The sequence below is a fragment of the Cyprinodon variegatus genome, unplaced genomic scaffold (genome assembly GCF_000732505.1).
Source record: "Cyprinodon variegatus isolate N-32 unplaced genomic scaffold, C_variegatus-1.0 Scaffold30, whole genome shotgun sequence".
NCBI classification, from domain to species: domain Eukaryota; kingdom Metazoa; phylum Chordata; class Actinopteri; order Cyprinodontiformes; family Cyprinodontidae; genus Cyprinodon; species Cyprinodon variegatus.
Genome location: NW_015150483.1, coordinates 536,833 through 552,838, shown reverse-complemented (window position 1 = coordinate 552,838; position 16,006 = coordinate 536,833). Strand labels below are relative to the sequence as shown.

Genomic DNA, 16,006 nt, shown 5'->3' with positions numbered 1-16,006 from the left:
AGCATGCAATTTCTAGAACCTTCTTACTGCAAGGCAACAGTGCTACCAACTGTGCCACTGGTATGCTATTGTTTTCATTGAGATTCACAATACCTAAAACCCAATTTCAATCATCCATAGTGTGTTAAATATCAGGTAAAGGGATTTCTGAGAAACTTAAATTATTCAGATATCTTCTTGACAATAGGAGCATCAGTAGGGCAGTCAACAAATGTGTCATTTTATGTGGCACTGAAAAATAAACTTTAAGAGGTTTAGTTTGTAGTATTGTATGAGCCATTTAGTAGACACTGAAAACAGGAGAAAGATGTTTCCTTAAACAAATAACTTATTGAGCAATATGCATTGTGCTGTCAGCGAAGGAAAACTGAAATAAATTTACTGAACATAACATCTCTAGTGGGAAACATGGTGATGGCAGCATCATCTCATGAGTATGTGGTAAGGTTGATAAAACCAAATAGAGGGTTATCATAGAATAACACCTTTTAGGGGCTGCAAGTTTTGCGACCCAGGCAGAGGTTTGCACTCTTGTCTGTATTTAAGGACTTCTAAATACGGCCAAAGTTCTGAAGGAGTGCTCTAAGTGTACACAGGCACTTAGCTTAACTTAATGTGCAATGAAGGATGCAGGGGTTTAATTAGTGACGTTGTTAGCATAGTTGACAGGAAGCTCCTGGGTTTGGATCCCAGACTGAATGTGCTATGGATGCAGTTTGCACATTTTCTTTGTGCATGTGTGGGTTCGTTACTCTGGTTTTGTTCCACAGTCCAAGAGCAAACTGGTTTCTCTAAAATTTCTGTCGTCATCAAGGGCTTGTGGATATGTGCACACATGACTGTGTGTCTTTGTCTTGTCCTTAAATTGATCGGTGACCTATCCAAACGGTATCACTCATGCTGAAAATGTCCTATATAAATAAACTTGCTTTACCTTGCCCCGCCTTACTTCAGGAAATGAATAGAAAGACAAACAGTATAATATCTACAGAATAATTAGCCTTGTGGGGCAAGTTATATTTTGATCCAGTTAAGTTTTCTGCATTAATCTTTCAAAAAAAAACTTTTACAGGTTTCCTTTACCCACACAATGATGGGTTACTTATGTCTGTCTATTACTTAATGTTCTAATAAGACATTGTGAAATTTATTGTTGTGATACGGTAAATTTTTGAAATCATTTAGGAAGACTCACCTGTTGATACTGCAAATGACTCGACAATTTCTGGTTATTAGATGGGAAAGATGTCTGTGCTTTTCTTCTGATGGGATTTGGAAAAAGTTTGATTTATCAGCTTACGAAACGTCACGATTTGCAGTTATGATTGGCTGAAGTGTATTATGGAAGGCAGGTACTACATGTAGCTGGCACATCACCCAATCAGCTCGAAGTATTGTGTTAAATGTCCCTCCTTTTCAAGGACAGACTGAAAGGCAGCCATCCCATATTGATAACTTAGAACTGAACTCAGTTCTACACATATCAATCTTGCTGGTGCAATAGTATACTGCAGGATACAAGAACTTTGACTGTAAGCGGTATGATTCATCCTCTCTAGTCTTGTAAAACTGTAACATTGAATAAACTGGAATCAAAGGGTCAGCCCACTGGACACAGGACACTGGAGTCTGTTATTTTTTTAAAGGATCTTAGGAGCCATTTTCGTTAACCTTTGATTTGACATAAAAAAAAACTTGATTTAAAACTTTGTTTTAAAGAGGAGGATCTCTGACAGTAACTGGTTGCCCAAGCTTACTTACAGTGATGATGAATTTTATGTTTTCCTTTTATCACACAACCCTAAGTATAAAGTTGGTGCAAGATTTCATGACACTATTGGTCTTTATTTGACAGTCGCTACTAGACAGGATATGGGGGTGTCGAAGGAGAAAATATGGAATAAATAACTCGGGAGTCAAATTAGGGACAGCCGCATGGAGACATGACAGCCTCAGTAAAAACTGTCACTATTCGCCCACTTAGCCACACAACGCCCCCAATCGAAGTAAGTTAGAATGATACTAAAGCAAAAGTACATCAGGATCTCCTCACTAGTAGTGATCCTGTGAGAAGTGGACAATTAAAAGTTGTTACTGTTGCAATATATTTTCTAGAAATTTAACTAAATGCCAGACATATTTCAAGCTTAAAATTTCTGAATTGTATATATGTATTGAGAAATGAAGCTTTAATATGATGGTCGGCAGGATCAATCTTTTTAAGTCCAAATAAAAGTCAGTGGACTTCAAGTTGTCTGATGTCATAATAAAGGGAACAAAGTAAAAAGATGACCACTGGAGGAACAATCTTGTAAATCTCAAAGGATTCTGACACTGTGATCCTGCCTTAGTGTTTTCAGATCTTCTCATTTGTTCCTGCACAATTAAAGGCCCTCCCATAGCTGTCATCAGCAGCATTCTTTGCTCTGATGAAAATGTGTTGGCACATTGAGCTCAGACACACTCAGATTCCTCACCTTTTTCTGTCTGTCTTTTTCTGATTTGAAACAACTTGCAAATAATATGTTTTATTTGCCTTTGCTTTAACTGTATATTCTCAATCTTCCACTTCTCAGTGTCGTAAATCTACAATCTTATTTTTGCACTGTCTAGAGTTTAACATTGTAATATATGTTTATATAGATAAACCTTTAACAAAAAAGACTAAAATGTTTAGCAAATTCAGATAAAGAGAGGCACAACTAAAAAATTCTCCAATAGTTTACTTGTAGTTTTAAGATGGCAATGTCTAGATTTTCAAAATGTATAATACAAAGCAGTCATAACCAATATAAATACAATCTGATTTGGATAGACACCATTGTGAGTGATAATATTTTGAAATATTTTTTGGACATTTTTGAGAGAAGTTATTTAAAATGATTAAAAATAGTAACTGCAGTAATATGAAATTTGCTGAGCCTTGTGAATTCAACACATGAGAAAGTATACTAACTACTAAATGTGAGGGAAATGTAAGTAAGCACATGTTGATTACACGTGTGAGTTTCTATACTGTTTGTTTCTCAGTGGAAAGAGCAAACTTAGCTAGAACATATGAGGACAGTAATAACCAGGTTTCAGGCACAAGCCTGTCAGGTATCTCCAGCCAGACGTTCTATTTCTGAATCTGATATCTCAGTCCTGTGGCAGCAGTAGGCTCTATTACCAGAACAGGGGATGTCAACCTGCGCTCATTACAGCCGCTAACCTAGGTAGCCCTTCTCTCCTTAGTTGAATTTTCAAACCCAAGATGACGGTTGAATCTTTACCTTTCATAGATTTTCTATAATAATCTTTCAGTCAAATCTGAAGTACTTTGCAAAACACACTTTTTTCATACATTGTTACAACAAATCAGTGTATTTTATTTAGATTTCATGTAAAAGACCAATGTTACATGGCATATAATTGTAATGGTTGAAGATGACTCTGAACGAGAGCAACTACAGAGGCAGATTGTTGGTTTAAAGTATGACAATAATAAGGATTTTAATGTCAAGGAAATAATGATAAAAAAAGAATGTACAAATACAATCTGAAAGCGTTGAGTGTCTTTGAATTCCGCTTGCTTTAGTCAATACTTAGCAGAACAGCCAACCACTGATATACCGTACTATAACTGAAATTATTTTGGGGTATCCTTCTACCCGCTTTTCAGAGCTAGAGACTGGGCATGTTTTCCAATTCTTTAATGATAATTAGCCAGATTGATTGGACGGTAAGCCACAGGGTTTTAATTAAATTAAGGTCTGAACTTTTACTGGGCCATTCTTACAAAACAATGCTGTACGTCTTTTATCTAAATAATTTCATTGTAGCCCCAACATTTAGAGCTGTCCTCATGGAAAGTCTACCTCCACCACAGTCTCAGGTCATTTCCAGCCTTCCTCACCTGGCCTTTCAGGATAGCACCATGTTCATGTTTTTAAAGAAAAGCGTTCTCACAGCGTGAGACATCTGTTGTGACTGCTGTCAACATGTGTCACCATGAGACGGTGTGTTACGTTGTGCTGTGTTATTTTTTTCTGATAATTTTATATATTTTCACCAAATGGTTTCATTTGGACTTATTTGACTAGAAGCTTCTTCTCCATGTTTGCTGTGTTCTCTGAGAACTTTTTCATGCAGCTTTTTTTGTTAGCCTGCCATATACTTCCCCATGATATGTTTTAGTGAAATATAACAAAATGCGTGAAGCTTCAAATGCACAGAGGTACAGTAGTTGAAACGACATTGGAGCTGTTATCATTGCTATCACAGTTTTACAGAGCTAGGCATTTAGATTTTTTCTTAAAAAAAAAAAAAACGTATCAGTTTTTGTTCCTAATATTACATATTTCCAACATCTATTGTAATTATTGAAATCCACCTCTTCAACGTTAAAGCCGTGGGTACTCCCTGAACTTTAAAGATCCTAAATAAGAGGCGCCTGTGCAATTTTCTTTTTCAGTGCATGCAATAAGTGGGCATGTTATGGATGATCTATAAATATTGCAGCGCAAATGTTAAGTTGTGCAAACCAGTTTGGTTCTGCCCATTAAAATGAGCAGATTCTGTGTTCTCCTGGCATTTTGAGAGCCGTTGTGAAGGAAGATGAGGTTCAAAGCCATGGAGATGGAGATAATTATTTTTGCTAGAGAAAATATTAATGGTAATACTAAATATCATGTAATTTATGCAACTCTTTGCCCTCAATATATTTCTACAAACATGCCACAATATTTAAGCTCAGTCATTTTTTTAATTTGATTAAATTGTATAAAGATTGTCTTCTATCCTGCTGAATGAATCTAAGTTGACCTGTAGACATTTTTTCTTCATTAACATTATTATAATATTGTTATTTTTGACACACAGAATATTTATCTTTGTATCGTATGCCCCCTTTTTGGCAACAATAACTGCAGATATTTCTGTGCGTTAATTTGTACCTGACTTTCAGAAGTACTAAAAAATATGCAAAAACTGCTTGAGCAGCTGAGTTGCCCATGTGGAAAATCCCTTTGCAAATGGTAAATGTTTGTATTTGCATATGCTCCACCCATGGTTTGACATTGTTTGTTCATTAGAATATGATGATCAAACTCATGAAGGCATTGATGCAGAAAATGCTTTGCACATGCCGTCTACTTAATTGGGAGCGGAAATGACTTTGCACCTTGTTTGAAGATCAGCTCTGCATGTACGAACAGATTTACACCTGTTATAAAAATGCAAGACCTTCTCAAGATCAGTCGCTTAGTGTTATCCTGGAGGTATTGTACAGGGTAACAAGGTAAGAGTAACATTTCTTTTTTTAACATTTACTTGATCCGAAACAGCATAAATCTAACATAATACAAAGTTTTCCTGAACCGCTTCTCTTTATTACTCTGAAAGAGTTGGTTTGTGTCCTTTTAGCAGAAGATGTCAGATTTATGCTTTTCCATCTGTTCTATTTTTATTTCCTGTGTCATCGTGTGCTGGAGCTCTAATGAGTTGGAGGCCACACGCCATTGATCACTCCCTTCGTCATACTGCCATCAACAAAATCCTCATCAGTCGTGGTGTTTTCGTTCACTCTCTCTCCTGTGGTTTAGTTCCTTTTTTTTCACCAGTTTTCTCTCCCAGTTAAATGAAGTGGTTATAGCTGCTGGATTTGATTCTGCTTTCACACTCCTAGTTGTGCTATAAAAGGATGCCTGTGAGGAAAAATAATGTTGTTTAGTTATACGGTCTCATTTGATGCGCAGCAAGCAGTAGCTTTTAAGGGCCTTGTTGTCTCATTTAAAAGATGAACATTAGGTTTTAGTACATTTGTCTCATGGGCATGATATCTAAAAATTACTAAAATCAATTTTTTTATAGCACAGATACTTTATTAGTTCTGTTGTCTTGACTCTTTTCAGTTTTCAGACCAATTTGGACAAAGTTTAAATTACCTACCAATTGAATAAAAAATAAATAATGTCTACAGCTACAGTAAGTTGTGTGCTGAATGAAATGTCCTGTCCCTCCTCATTTCTAACCCTTTTTAACAGCCTAACCTTGACCATTACCCTAAAACCTATCAATTATGGGTTCATCATACCTAACCTTACGTAAACTCTTTTTACATTTTAGTCCTAAACCTAACACCTAACCCTAAAAGAGCAATCGTACCCATGGGCATCAGGCATTGGTCTCTGTGAGGAGCAATGGGTCCCTATTATGTGCTATGATTTATGGAAAATAGTCCCCGTAATGTAAGAAATGAATGCCCACACACACAAACTTTGAGGTATTTTGTCCAAAGCCTTCATTTGGCCATTTTAAGACAATAGTATTGTTTCCTTCAGTAGTTAGAATGCGCTTTCTGATAAGGCTCTTTTAAAGAGAGTAGCCTTTAAGACTATCTTGAACATACTTTTCTCCAGTTCTTTGATCATTTGATCTTAGTATGAAGTAATATTCTAATCTTAAATGTTGTGTTTTATTAGCTCTGATCATCATAAATAACAGAGCCAGAGATAAAATAAGGGCAACTGCATCTAATTTATAGCTGTGTTGAGTGGGTCTGTATGCTTTGATTTAAACTATTCCACTGTAACTGTCTTTTAATATGCCCATCAACACTGAGCGGGTCTCCTGCCTTTGAAAGAAAGTATTTTCATTGCATGTCACCACCTCCATTTATTTATATTTAAACACAGCAGAGTGGCACACTTTTTAGCACTGTTGCCTTAAGTGAGACGATTTTGGCTTCGATTCCCAGCCTGGGGTCTTTCTGCATGGAGTATGCATGCTCTCCCTGTGCATGCGTAGCTTCTTCCCACAGTTCATAAACTGTTACACGGTTAATTGGCATTTCTAAATTGTCCTTAGGAGTGTGCGTACAAGGTTGTATGTCTTTGTGTGTCTCTGTGTTGCTGTGAGACAGACTGGAGCTAGGGACCGGCCCCATCGTGACCTTGATGGAATAAGCGGGAGAAGTTTGGTGGCTTTTGCATTTGTTTTGAGTTCCTTTTTTTTTTTTGTTCTTTCACATTTTAATTCTTATTCCCAATTTTTTTGCCTCCTTGGCAGTGTATATATGTAGCTCCAGAGTTACCTTAGATGTCTTAGCTACTTTTAAACAGCATACTTTACTTTCCCAAACAGTCCTTAGGTGTCAGTGTGTGCATGAATTGTTGTTTGTTCTTTTGTCTCTGTGTTTCCCTACGATAGACTGGTGACCTGTCCAGAGTGTACCCCGCCTCTCATCCGTAGACAGCTGGAGATAGGCACCAGCACCCCTTGCGACCCCAGCAGGGGTAAAGCATGACAGGAAATGGATGGATGGATCGATATTCAGAAATTATAAATCGCTTCACCAGGCAACTGAACAATCACAGCATTAGCATTGTGAAAACAGCTTACAAAGGATGATTATATATTAGCTTAAAAAACCTTCTATATCCAGGCATTTATGATTATATTTGAATATTTATGGATTCTCTTCCCATGGAATGTAAATCAGGTGGGAAAAAAAGTTTGCAGCAGATTGGACTGGAGACCTATGGGTAGTAGAGAGAGGCAGGTATTAATATGCATGATCACAACTGGGAAGTGATTGACTTAGACAAAATTGTATTGTCATTTTGTATCCAAAACGAAATTTGGTTTCGAAATTGGGAGCTGGGATGTGATTAGGAGATTAGGTGCAATTGCTCAAGACCACCACCCCCACCCCCCCATTAACTTTATTTCTTAATATGACATTATTATGACAATATGACATTTCTTACACCATAGCTACATTTACTCAATTTAAAAGGTGAATTTTATTTTATTTTCCTATGTGAAATGAAAATAAATGAAGAGAATACAGCTGACAATGATCAATCTGGAGAAGCCCTTGAAGGTCGTTATCCCACAGGTTAACCTGAACTCTTAAATAAATAGACTTCCAGCACCATAAATCCTTTAAAGGTAAATGAACTGTTATTCATCTTCTATTTGACCCCACTGTACTGTAAATGCACATTCTGTTTATGTCTAACAAGATAATTTTCAATAGTTGTTAAATAACAATTTCATTCTTCAGGAGCTGCAGCTTTTTGTGGTGATAATGGAAGTTTATGAATAGAAGAAGCGTGCATATGCATCTTTTATCATATCAGTTTATTTGCTGAACTTTATACAAAGTGGACTATACAGTTTCTCTGGAATAATATTTAACAACCTTGTTGCATTTTTACACAATCATTCATATAGTATGATCTGCTCACTCTGGCTGGAATAGAGTCTTTAATTAGATGGAGATGCTTACTGCTCTCCTCCTTGCTGGCTTTTAGATGCTCCACAACAGGTGTCACCGTCCCACCCACCCTCAGATCGGATGCGTGACCAGCATTAAGCCGTCTTCCCCGAGGCGTGACCACGCAGGCTCAACAAACTGCGTTACATCCATGTGCATAACACCTGATCAATAAAACGCGTAAATATTTGCTTGTGAAAACGTTCTGGTTGATCTGCAAAACATCACACTTGTAATGCATCCTCATTTATTTGCGTAATGCGTAATAAAGGATAATCTCCTGTAATGTGGATGAAATCCACCATGTTTGGTTGTTCTAGGGTGACTTAGAGATGACATCTCCACATTTTCTGCAGGATCTGTAGAGAGGAGGCTGCATAGGTAGGACAGAGGTTAGGTGAGGTGTGTGGATCCTGTCGCAGTTGTGTCCTTTAGCGCTCACACACTGCGGGGAGACAGGACACACTGTCTGTCGTCCGCACAGGGGAAAAAAAGAAACAAAAGAGGCTTTTTATCTTTCCTTTTTGTTTTCTCTTTCCTCTTTGGTGACAGATTGGTTTTGTTGGTGTTGTTTCCAGAGGGGAAAAAATGTTGTGGAAAATACTTGAGTACCTTTTTCCGTCATGCACCGTGGTAGGATGGTGATCAGGTTGTCAACAGAGGAGAAGAAGGAAGGAGAGATGCGCTCTCAATCAACCGGTGGAGTGTTGCTCTATTCCAAACATCCACGGATCGAGCCGCTTCTTCTGTTGTCTGGAGATGTGACCTGTTGCAGATGTTGTTTTGCAGACTTTAGGATAGAAAGGCAGCGGAATGAATCAGTGCCAACAGGTTCATTTTAAACGGAGGAGCGCCAAATGAAGAGGATTTCATTTACTCTCTTTTTTGGATTTGTGTGACTTAAAAGAAGAATAATTAAAAAAAAAAGAAATATCGGTGTTCAACTTTGAAGTTAGGGAGCATAATGTTTTCAGAAATGACTGAATCCAAACAGGATCTCATCACTGCGCTGCTCTGAACGCGGCACCGCGCCCAGCTTTGAGGAGGACTACAGCCCAGTAACCCGCTTTCCTTTTTTTTCTTAACCCCCCGTTTTCTCCGATAGAATGGCCCGCTTTGGAGACGACGTCCCGGGCTTGTTAAGCTCCGGGGATGGAGGATCGGAGCGCAACCGGACCCGCGATGGAGCGGCCGTGTCCACAGGTGGGATCTCCCCGGCGTTCAAGCAGACCAAAGCGCAGCGCGCCCGCACCATGGCCCTGTACAACCCCATCCCGGTCAGGGAGAACTGCTTCACCGTCAACAGGTCGCTCTTCATCTTCGGGGAGGACAACGTGATCAGGAAGTACGCTAAGAAAATCACTGAGTGGCCATATCCTTTTTTTTAACCCTGATGAAACTTGATGCATACTAAAGCAGAGTCTCCGGGGTATGCATGGAATAAATAAAAGGTAGGTTCAAAGTCAAAAACAGCATATATGTTCACACCCAGCCTGTTTGAAAGCTTCTCCTCAGCATGCTGCAGAGTTTCACCTTTATAATAAAGCAATATGGTTCCCCAGTGGCATGGTTAGATATGAAACTGTAGTGGTGCAACAGATCTAAATACACAAAGCAATGTTTTCTTTCAAACATTAAGAACAACATGGGGGTGTTTTCTTATTTTTTTGTCTGTTTATTTTGTTTTTGCTTTGGTATTAAGGTTGGTTGTGACTCTTGCCAAACCCCTCAACCATAATAATACCAAGCCCTGGATTTTTTTCTGTTTTTGTGCTCTTTTTTGTTTTTGATTAATTAATTAATTAATTGATTAATTAATTGCTCAGTGGAACAGTGGGTAGCACTGCTGCCTTGCAGCAAGAAGGTTCCGGGTTCGATTCCCGGCCCGGGGTCTTTCTGCATGGAGTTTGCAGTTCCGGGTTCGATTCCCGGCCCGGGGTCTTTCTGCATGGAGTTTGCATGTTCTCCCTGTGCATGCATGGGTTTTCTCCGGGTACTCCGGCTTCATCCCACAGTCCAAAAACGTGACTGTTAGGTTAACTGACTTGTCTAAATTTTCCTTAGGTGTGAGTGTGTGCGTGAATGGTTGTTTGTCTCCATGTTGCCCTGCGATGGACTGGCGACCTGTCCAGGGTGTACCCCGCCTCTCACCCATTGACTGCTGCAGATAGGCACCAGCACCCCTCACGACCTCACTCGGGACAAGCGTGTCAGATAAGGGATGGATGGATAATTAATTAATCAGACAAATTTTAGAATTACTCATTTTAATACGGGGTTGATAACTTTAATGACAACCTATATAAATTGAATAGAATAATGCATCAGTGAAATGCTGTGAATGCTTCCACATAATGCAAGGTTAAGAGAAAGTTGTGAGGTTGCTTTTAAATGTTTGCCTTGAATGTTTGCCCTCAGTGTAAAAACATAGGAGGATTGGACACCACAAACCGGTAACATAAAATAATCTTCAAATTTAACTTCTGTGTACAAAAAATCCTTTTAAAAAAAAGGACTTAATATTGTTTAAAACTATATTATAAAGTTTCAGTTCTGAGACCTTTCCAGAGCTTTACAGGTGTCATTCTTTCAACTTTGAAAAAATACGAACAAAAACAGCCATCTCTATCAACATTAGGTCATAAAGAACCTTTTGTATACATCACTCTCATTATAGAGATGAATAGTAGATTAACTAGAGCAAACCTCAATCCTTATAATTCTGCTAACAAGTGATTAATGAAGCAAATGAAAAAACAATTTGATAACCAAATTATCATGTCATGATATTTGTTTAATTTCAGCCAATCGTTTAGGCCCTCAATTTGCAATTGAAGTTGACTCAGGACACTTCACAGACAGTCATAAATAAATAAAACAGCGTAAGTGAACAACACTATTTATGCATTTATTACACGTTTGTGAGTTGCATATTTTTGGGAGCTTGTCGACACAATATTCAAAACATATGCAAGCATGATAATTTCAGAAATTTAAACAGGAATTCAATTATAATGGTTAAATGACTAGATCAAAGTATCACCAAGGCGCTAGCTATGTCTGTGATGTTTCTGGTCTCCAGTGGTCAGTATACTTAATACGTGCAGCAGAGTCCTTGATGCATGTATTAAGCAAAGACTGACCAGTTACAGCTTCATAGGGGAAATTAAACTGTACATCACATTGTCTCACAAACGGTTGCAGAGCTCAGACTAGATTGACCATGCTGGTCATAATTTAGTACTTGTTCAGAATATGGTCTATTCCAATCCAAATCAATTCAGTACTCCTCAGCTCAGCCAATTTAGTTCATATGCAATGCAATCATTGTATTTTATAAACAAGGTTTAGACAAATATCTAAAACATGGAATGTAGATTTTATATGACATATTCATTACTTCTCCATTATTATTATAAAGCCATTAGTTGCCATAACAGCCTTTAATATTTTGCTCCACCTGTTGCAGGGGATGCAGCATAGAAGTGTCGATTAGTGGCGTGTTTATGCCTCTGCTATGTTGCTGCACGGCTCACCAGGTGTCCAGGCCAGGTGTGGCCTGTTCGCAGACTATTGTTCTGCTCCATTCAGCAGCTTCCTGACTGACTGACTGCTCCTCTGCTAGGCTTTTAAACCCAGCTAACAGAACGAGCTTTCTTTTGTTGTTCACTGCTGCCTGTTTTTTTTTTTTTCTGGGTTTAAATCTTTAGTCTGGAAAGCAAGTGTGCATCACATCAGTTTCCAGATGGTTTGGTTAGTAACTCTTCTATAAATTCACCCGTTGGTAAATTTTATTTTCCGATCCAAATCCAAATCAAAGCGTAGGGATGCTGTTGTGATCAGAGTTAGGGCAGCCATGTGCTTTGTGAGAGGAGTGTCTTATTACGTAGAAGGAGCTTCTCTGTATCTGATTAACAAATTGTAAACATAATGACTGTATTTGTAATAATGTCTGATCGCCATGGCGTAAGCTGTTGCAACTAGTCATAATTCACCAGTGTATATTATATTGTTTGATATAAAGGCAAAAAAAAAAGGTAACATTGAACAATGACAAAATCACAGATCACAGCTAAATGTTTAAAGCTCAATAAGCAGTTAAACAGACTTATTTAAATACAATTTCTATAAAGGACTTCAGAAACAAAATGTGTTTTATATATTATAATTAGCTTTAAAGATAGAAGTAAAAAAAAATAATAAAACTGACAGGTATTATAGGGAATGCTTCAGTTTTAAAAATATACTTATATTTAGTGTTAAATGCTTACTGAAAACACAGCTGTATAATATGAAACTTTAGCCAAGAGAAAGGAAGAGAGACAGTAGTAGCTAGATAAAATGATTTCACTAGCTCATGTGGGTCACCATTTAACAGTAAATTACCTCTTTTTAATAAACTGAATAACAGAATTGCAGTTTGTTTTTGTTTTTCCATTCTTTATCATTTCTAAGTCAGGTCCAGTGACTTCCTGGTGTCTTGTTGTCATTGTTTTGTTGCCAGGCAAGCAGAATGCATTCGTATTAAACACACCGATACAGTTGTGCTCAGACTTTTACCTGAGCACCATGTTTAATGATCTCTTTGAAAACCTCCCCTTCCAGGGTTAAATTATATGATGATACAACTGCAATGTTTTTTATTAGAATCTGTACTAGTTTCTAGTTTGAAATAGGTCAAATTATACAGACAGGCTTTAATGCATGGATACACTCTTGATATTTGAGTAAATAAAATACAGGCTAAAGGCCTGACACCGGTTGCGTACGACTTTTTGATCTCCAATCTGATTTTTTTCTATGTCACACTGACTGTGTATAGAGAGGGTCCACCTAGGCAGGGTGGGCTGATCTGCGCATATTTTTTTCACTTCTTCCTCTGTGCTATACACAAATTAAACAAATTTCCCACATTTGCTTGGACAGATTATGAAATTATAAAAGAGAATAATAATAAAATAAAAAAAACACTGCACATTCTATAAAGCAAAGCACCACTTAACGAATCTGTGCAGCATCTAAAACCAGAGCAGATAGAGACTTTTTATATGCCCATATTAAAAACACGATGAGATCTATGTGTAAAGAAAAGAAAAACAAAGCAATAAACGCTGTGGGGCGTTTCATATGCTGACATTGTGGTCACCATCTTGCTGTAATGCCAGCAGAAAGGCGCTGAGAGTGGTGCATTGTAAAATCCGACATGCAGTTTTTGCATGCATCCCTGCTCTAAGACACCTGAAACAAATGACCAAACTACTTCCTTGGCATGTCGATTAGTTAGGCATAGGCTGGATCATTAACCATTAATTTGTTTCAGGTTCATTGCAGAAGGTGTGCATGTGGGGCTGCTGGAAGTAGTTTTGAACAGGGGGTGCTGTCAAAATGTTTTGTTTTATTTTGGTTAAAAGACCTTTGAGCCTATTGGACTATTTAAAATACAATAAAAAATAAATAAGTAAATAGATTCACTATTTTATTGTCATATATGCTTTACATTGAATGCAACCAGGGTCTGTAACACACAGAAATCCTTAGTTTTCAGGTGTATATATATGCACTATTAATTAAACTTCACAACAACACTATAACAGCATAGATTTGGTCAGCAGGCATGAACCTGAGTCACTGTCTTTGTCCAAAATCCTTTGAAGTGGACCACAAGGAAAGAATTATGTTATTACACTATTTAAAGGTTATTGAAAAGTTCCCCATATCCATTACACAAAGAACCCAAGATCAAAATAACACTATGGTTATGTTGAATTGCACAAATAGATATGAAATTGCATGGCAGCACTATGTTACTTGGAGCTACAGGCAGGGTGCCATTCCTGGTTACATCTTGAGGTGCGCTTTGGGGTTGTGGAGATAAAGTATCTCATGAGTGGACAAATGCGAAATGCATTTCTGTGCCATATTTCATCCTCGTTTTTCTCATAAGACTGTAAATAATTTACTAGTCTGCTGCTGTGAGCAGGATTAATCTTTACTCGGCGACCTCTAGCTTGCTTGACGTTGCCGTGACAATGTAGTCAAAATAATTAAATCAAATTCAGAATAAACTTAATAGTAAAATAAAAAAGTCAAAATAATTTCCCCAAATATTCATAAGAAATTTCTAAATTGTGCAAAGTAGTTTTCTCCTTCTTGCCACCACTTCCTGCGGCCATGGGTGCATGCAAAAGCTGCAGGGCAGTGGCACACTGGGTAAGAGGTTGCCTACCCATGCACTAGACTCTTACTTACAGTAACTGTGCCCCCTAGAATCTGTAATTGGCAATATCTCTCTTATGCATTATCATGCCTGCTTAAAAATTGTTATGCTTCTTCAGGGACCAGTAGTCTACACACTGTCATGTTCAATTGGTGACATCACCTGAGCCCCACCCACTGTGTAGAGGAAGTAGACACAATTTCTAACAGGAAGGTCTGATTTGGTCCAAAGCTTGAATCCTTGTTCCTGGAGTTGCCTTAAAGTGAAGTTAGGAAACAGACGGTTCACGGTTCAACACGACTTGTGGCTTTAATGTGATTTGAGGCTGGAATGCTTAAAAAATTTGAATAAACAGTTTTTATAAATATTGCGTTTTTTTTTATCAGTGCATCGTAGTATAAAGAATATGTAATTAGTGAGAACTGTTCAAATCAATAATAGTCTCTGATACAGGATTAGGGCTATTGGTAGAGTAGTATTCATACACACTCTCTTACAATCTCTTATCTGTGCAGGACATCTGCTAAAGGTCAGCCTTGTGTTTGCAGCTCAACTTGCCCCTGTCATTTCCCCATAAAAGCCTCTTTTTCTCAGTGCTCACTTAAGAGAGGATGTTTGATTGAAGAAATATCCAGGGACTTATACAACTGATTGAGTGATGTGGGTTAGCTTACATCATCACATGATATATTTTCTAGATTCACTCAAGTTCACTGTATCCTGAAAACATTAGTGGTGGCTCACTGGAGCAAGGTGTGGCTACAGTCCATGCATGTCACTGAATTGAAGCTTGGCTGCCTGAGGGTGTAGCTGATGGAGGCTGATGGAGCCCAGGCAGGGAAGAGGCAGGGTTTAATGAAGCACTCAGTCTCAGGTTAGACTTGCAGACCCACTGAGGGCTGGCAGCTGCTCCTTTTGTTTGATCCCCACTGGGATCCCCTGTGGTAGGAAGTATCCTATCGAGAAGGTGTACCTCTAAATAATTGATTGTTGGATTTCATAGTTTGTTTCATCATTAGAGCAAAGAGAAATTAGGTGTGAGTTGACAAGCATAGCTGGAGATTTAAGTACAAAATATTGCAGCAGAGTGACCATATTTAATTATTTCTTTGAGATTTAGACCTCCATTAAGGAATACAACTGCAGAGGATAGTAATGTAATAAATGCACCATTTTATATATATTTATGTTAAGAGGGATCTTAACAGGAATAATTGATTTCTCCCTAACTAAATTGCATCCTTGTATGAAAAATACGAATGAACAATTATAAGGGAAATGGACCTGGCGTTCCTAGTCTTAAACTAATTTCTCTCTGAATGTCAAATGTATGATTTTCTCCACTGATTTCCTGCTTTTACGCAGATAATTCAAAACAGTAAAACACACTAAAAATATGTGCTTCCTTGAACGAGTTTGCACAATCTTTCCGTAACAGTGATAAGTAATGAAAATGATAGATAGATAGATAGATAGATAGATAGATAGATAGATAGATAGATAGATAGATAGATAGATAGATAGATAGA

The 16,006-nt window shown here is 37.9% G+C and overlaps 1 protein-coding gene across 4 annotated transcripts in view; it reads left to right on the top strand.

The window, feature by feature from the left end:
- Positions 1–16,006, top strand: part of LOC107100995 (voltage-dependent R-type calcium channel subunit alpha-1E-like) — a 150,353-nt gene that overhangs the window by 49,429 nt on the left and 84,918 nt on the right. For all 4 annotated transcript variants that reach the window (XM_015399749.1, XM_015399742.1, XM_015399725.1 and 1 more), the window contains exon 3: positions 9,366–9,632. In XM_015399749.1, coding sequence (XP_015255235.1) covers positions 9,366–9,632 — 267 coding nt within the window. The remainder of the gene's footprint in view (positions 1–9,365; positions 9,633–16,006) is intronic.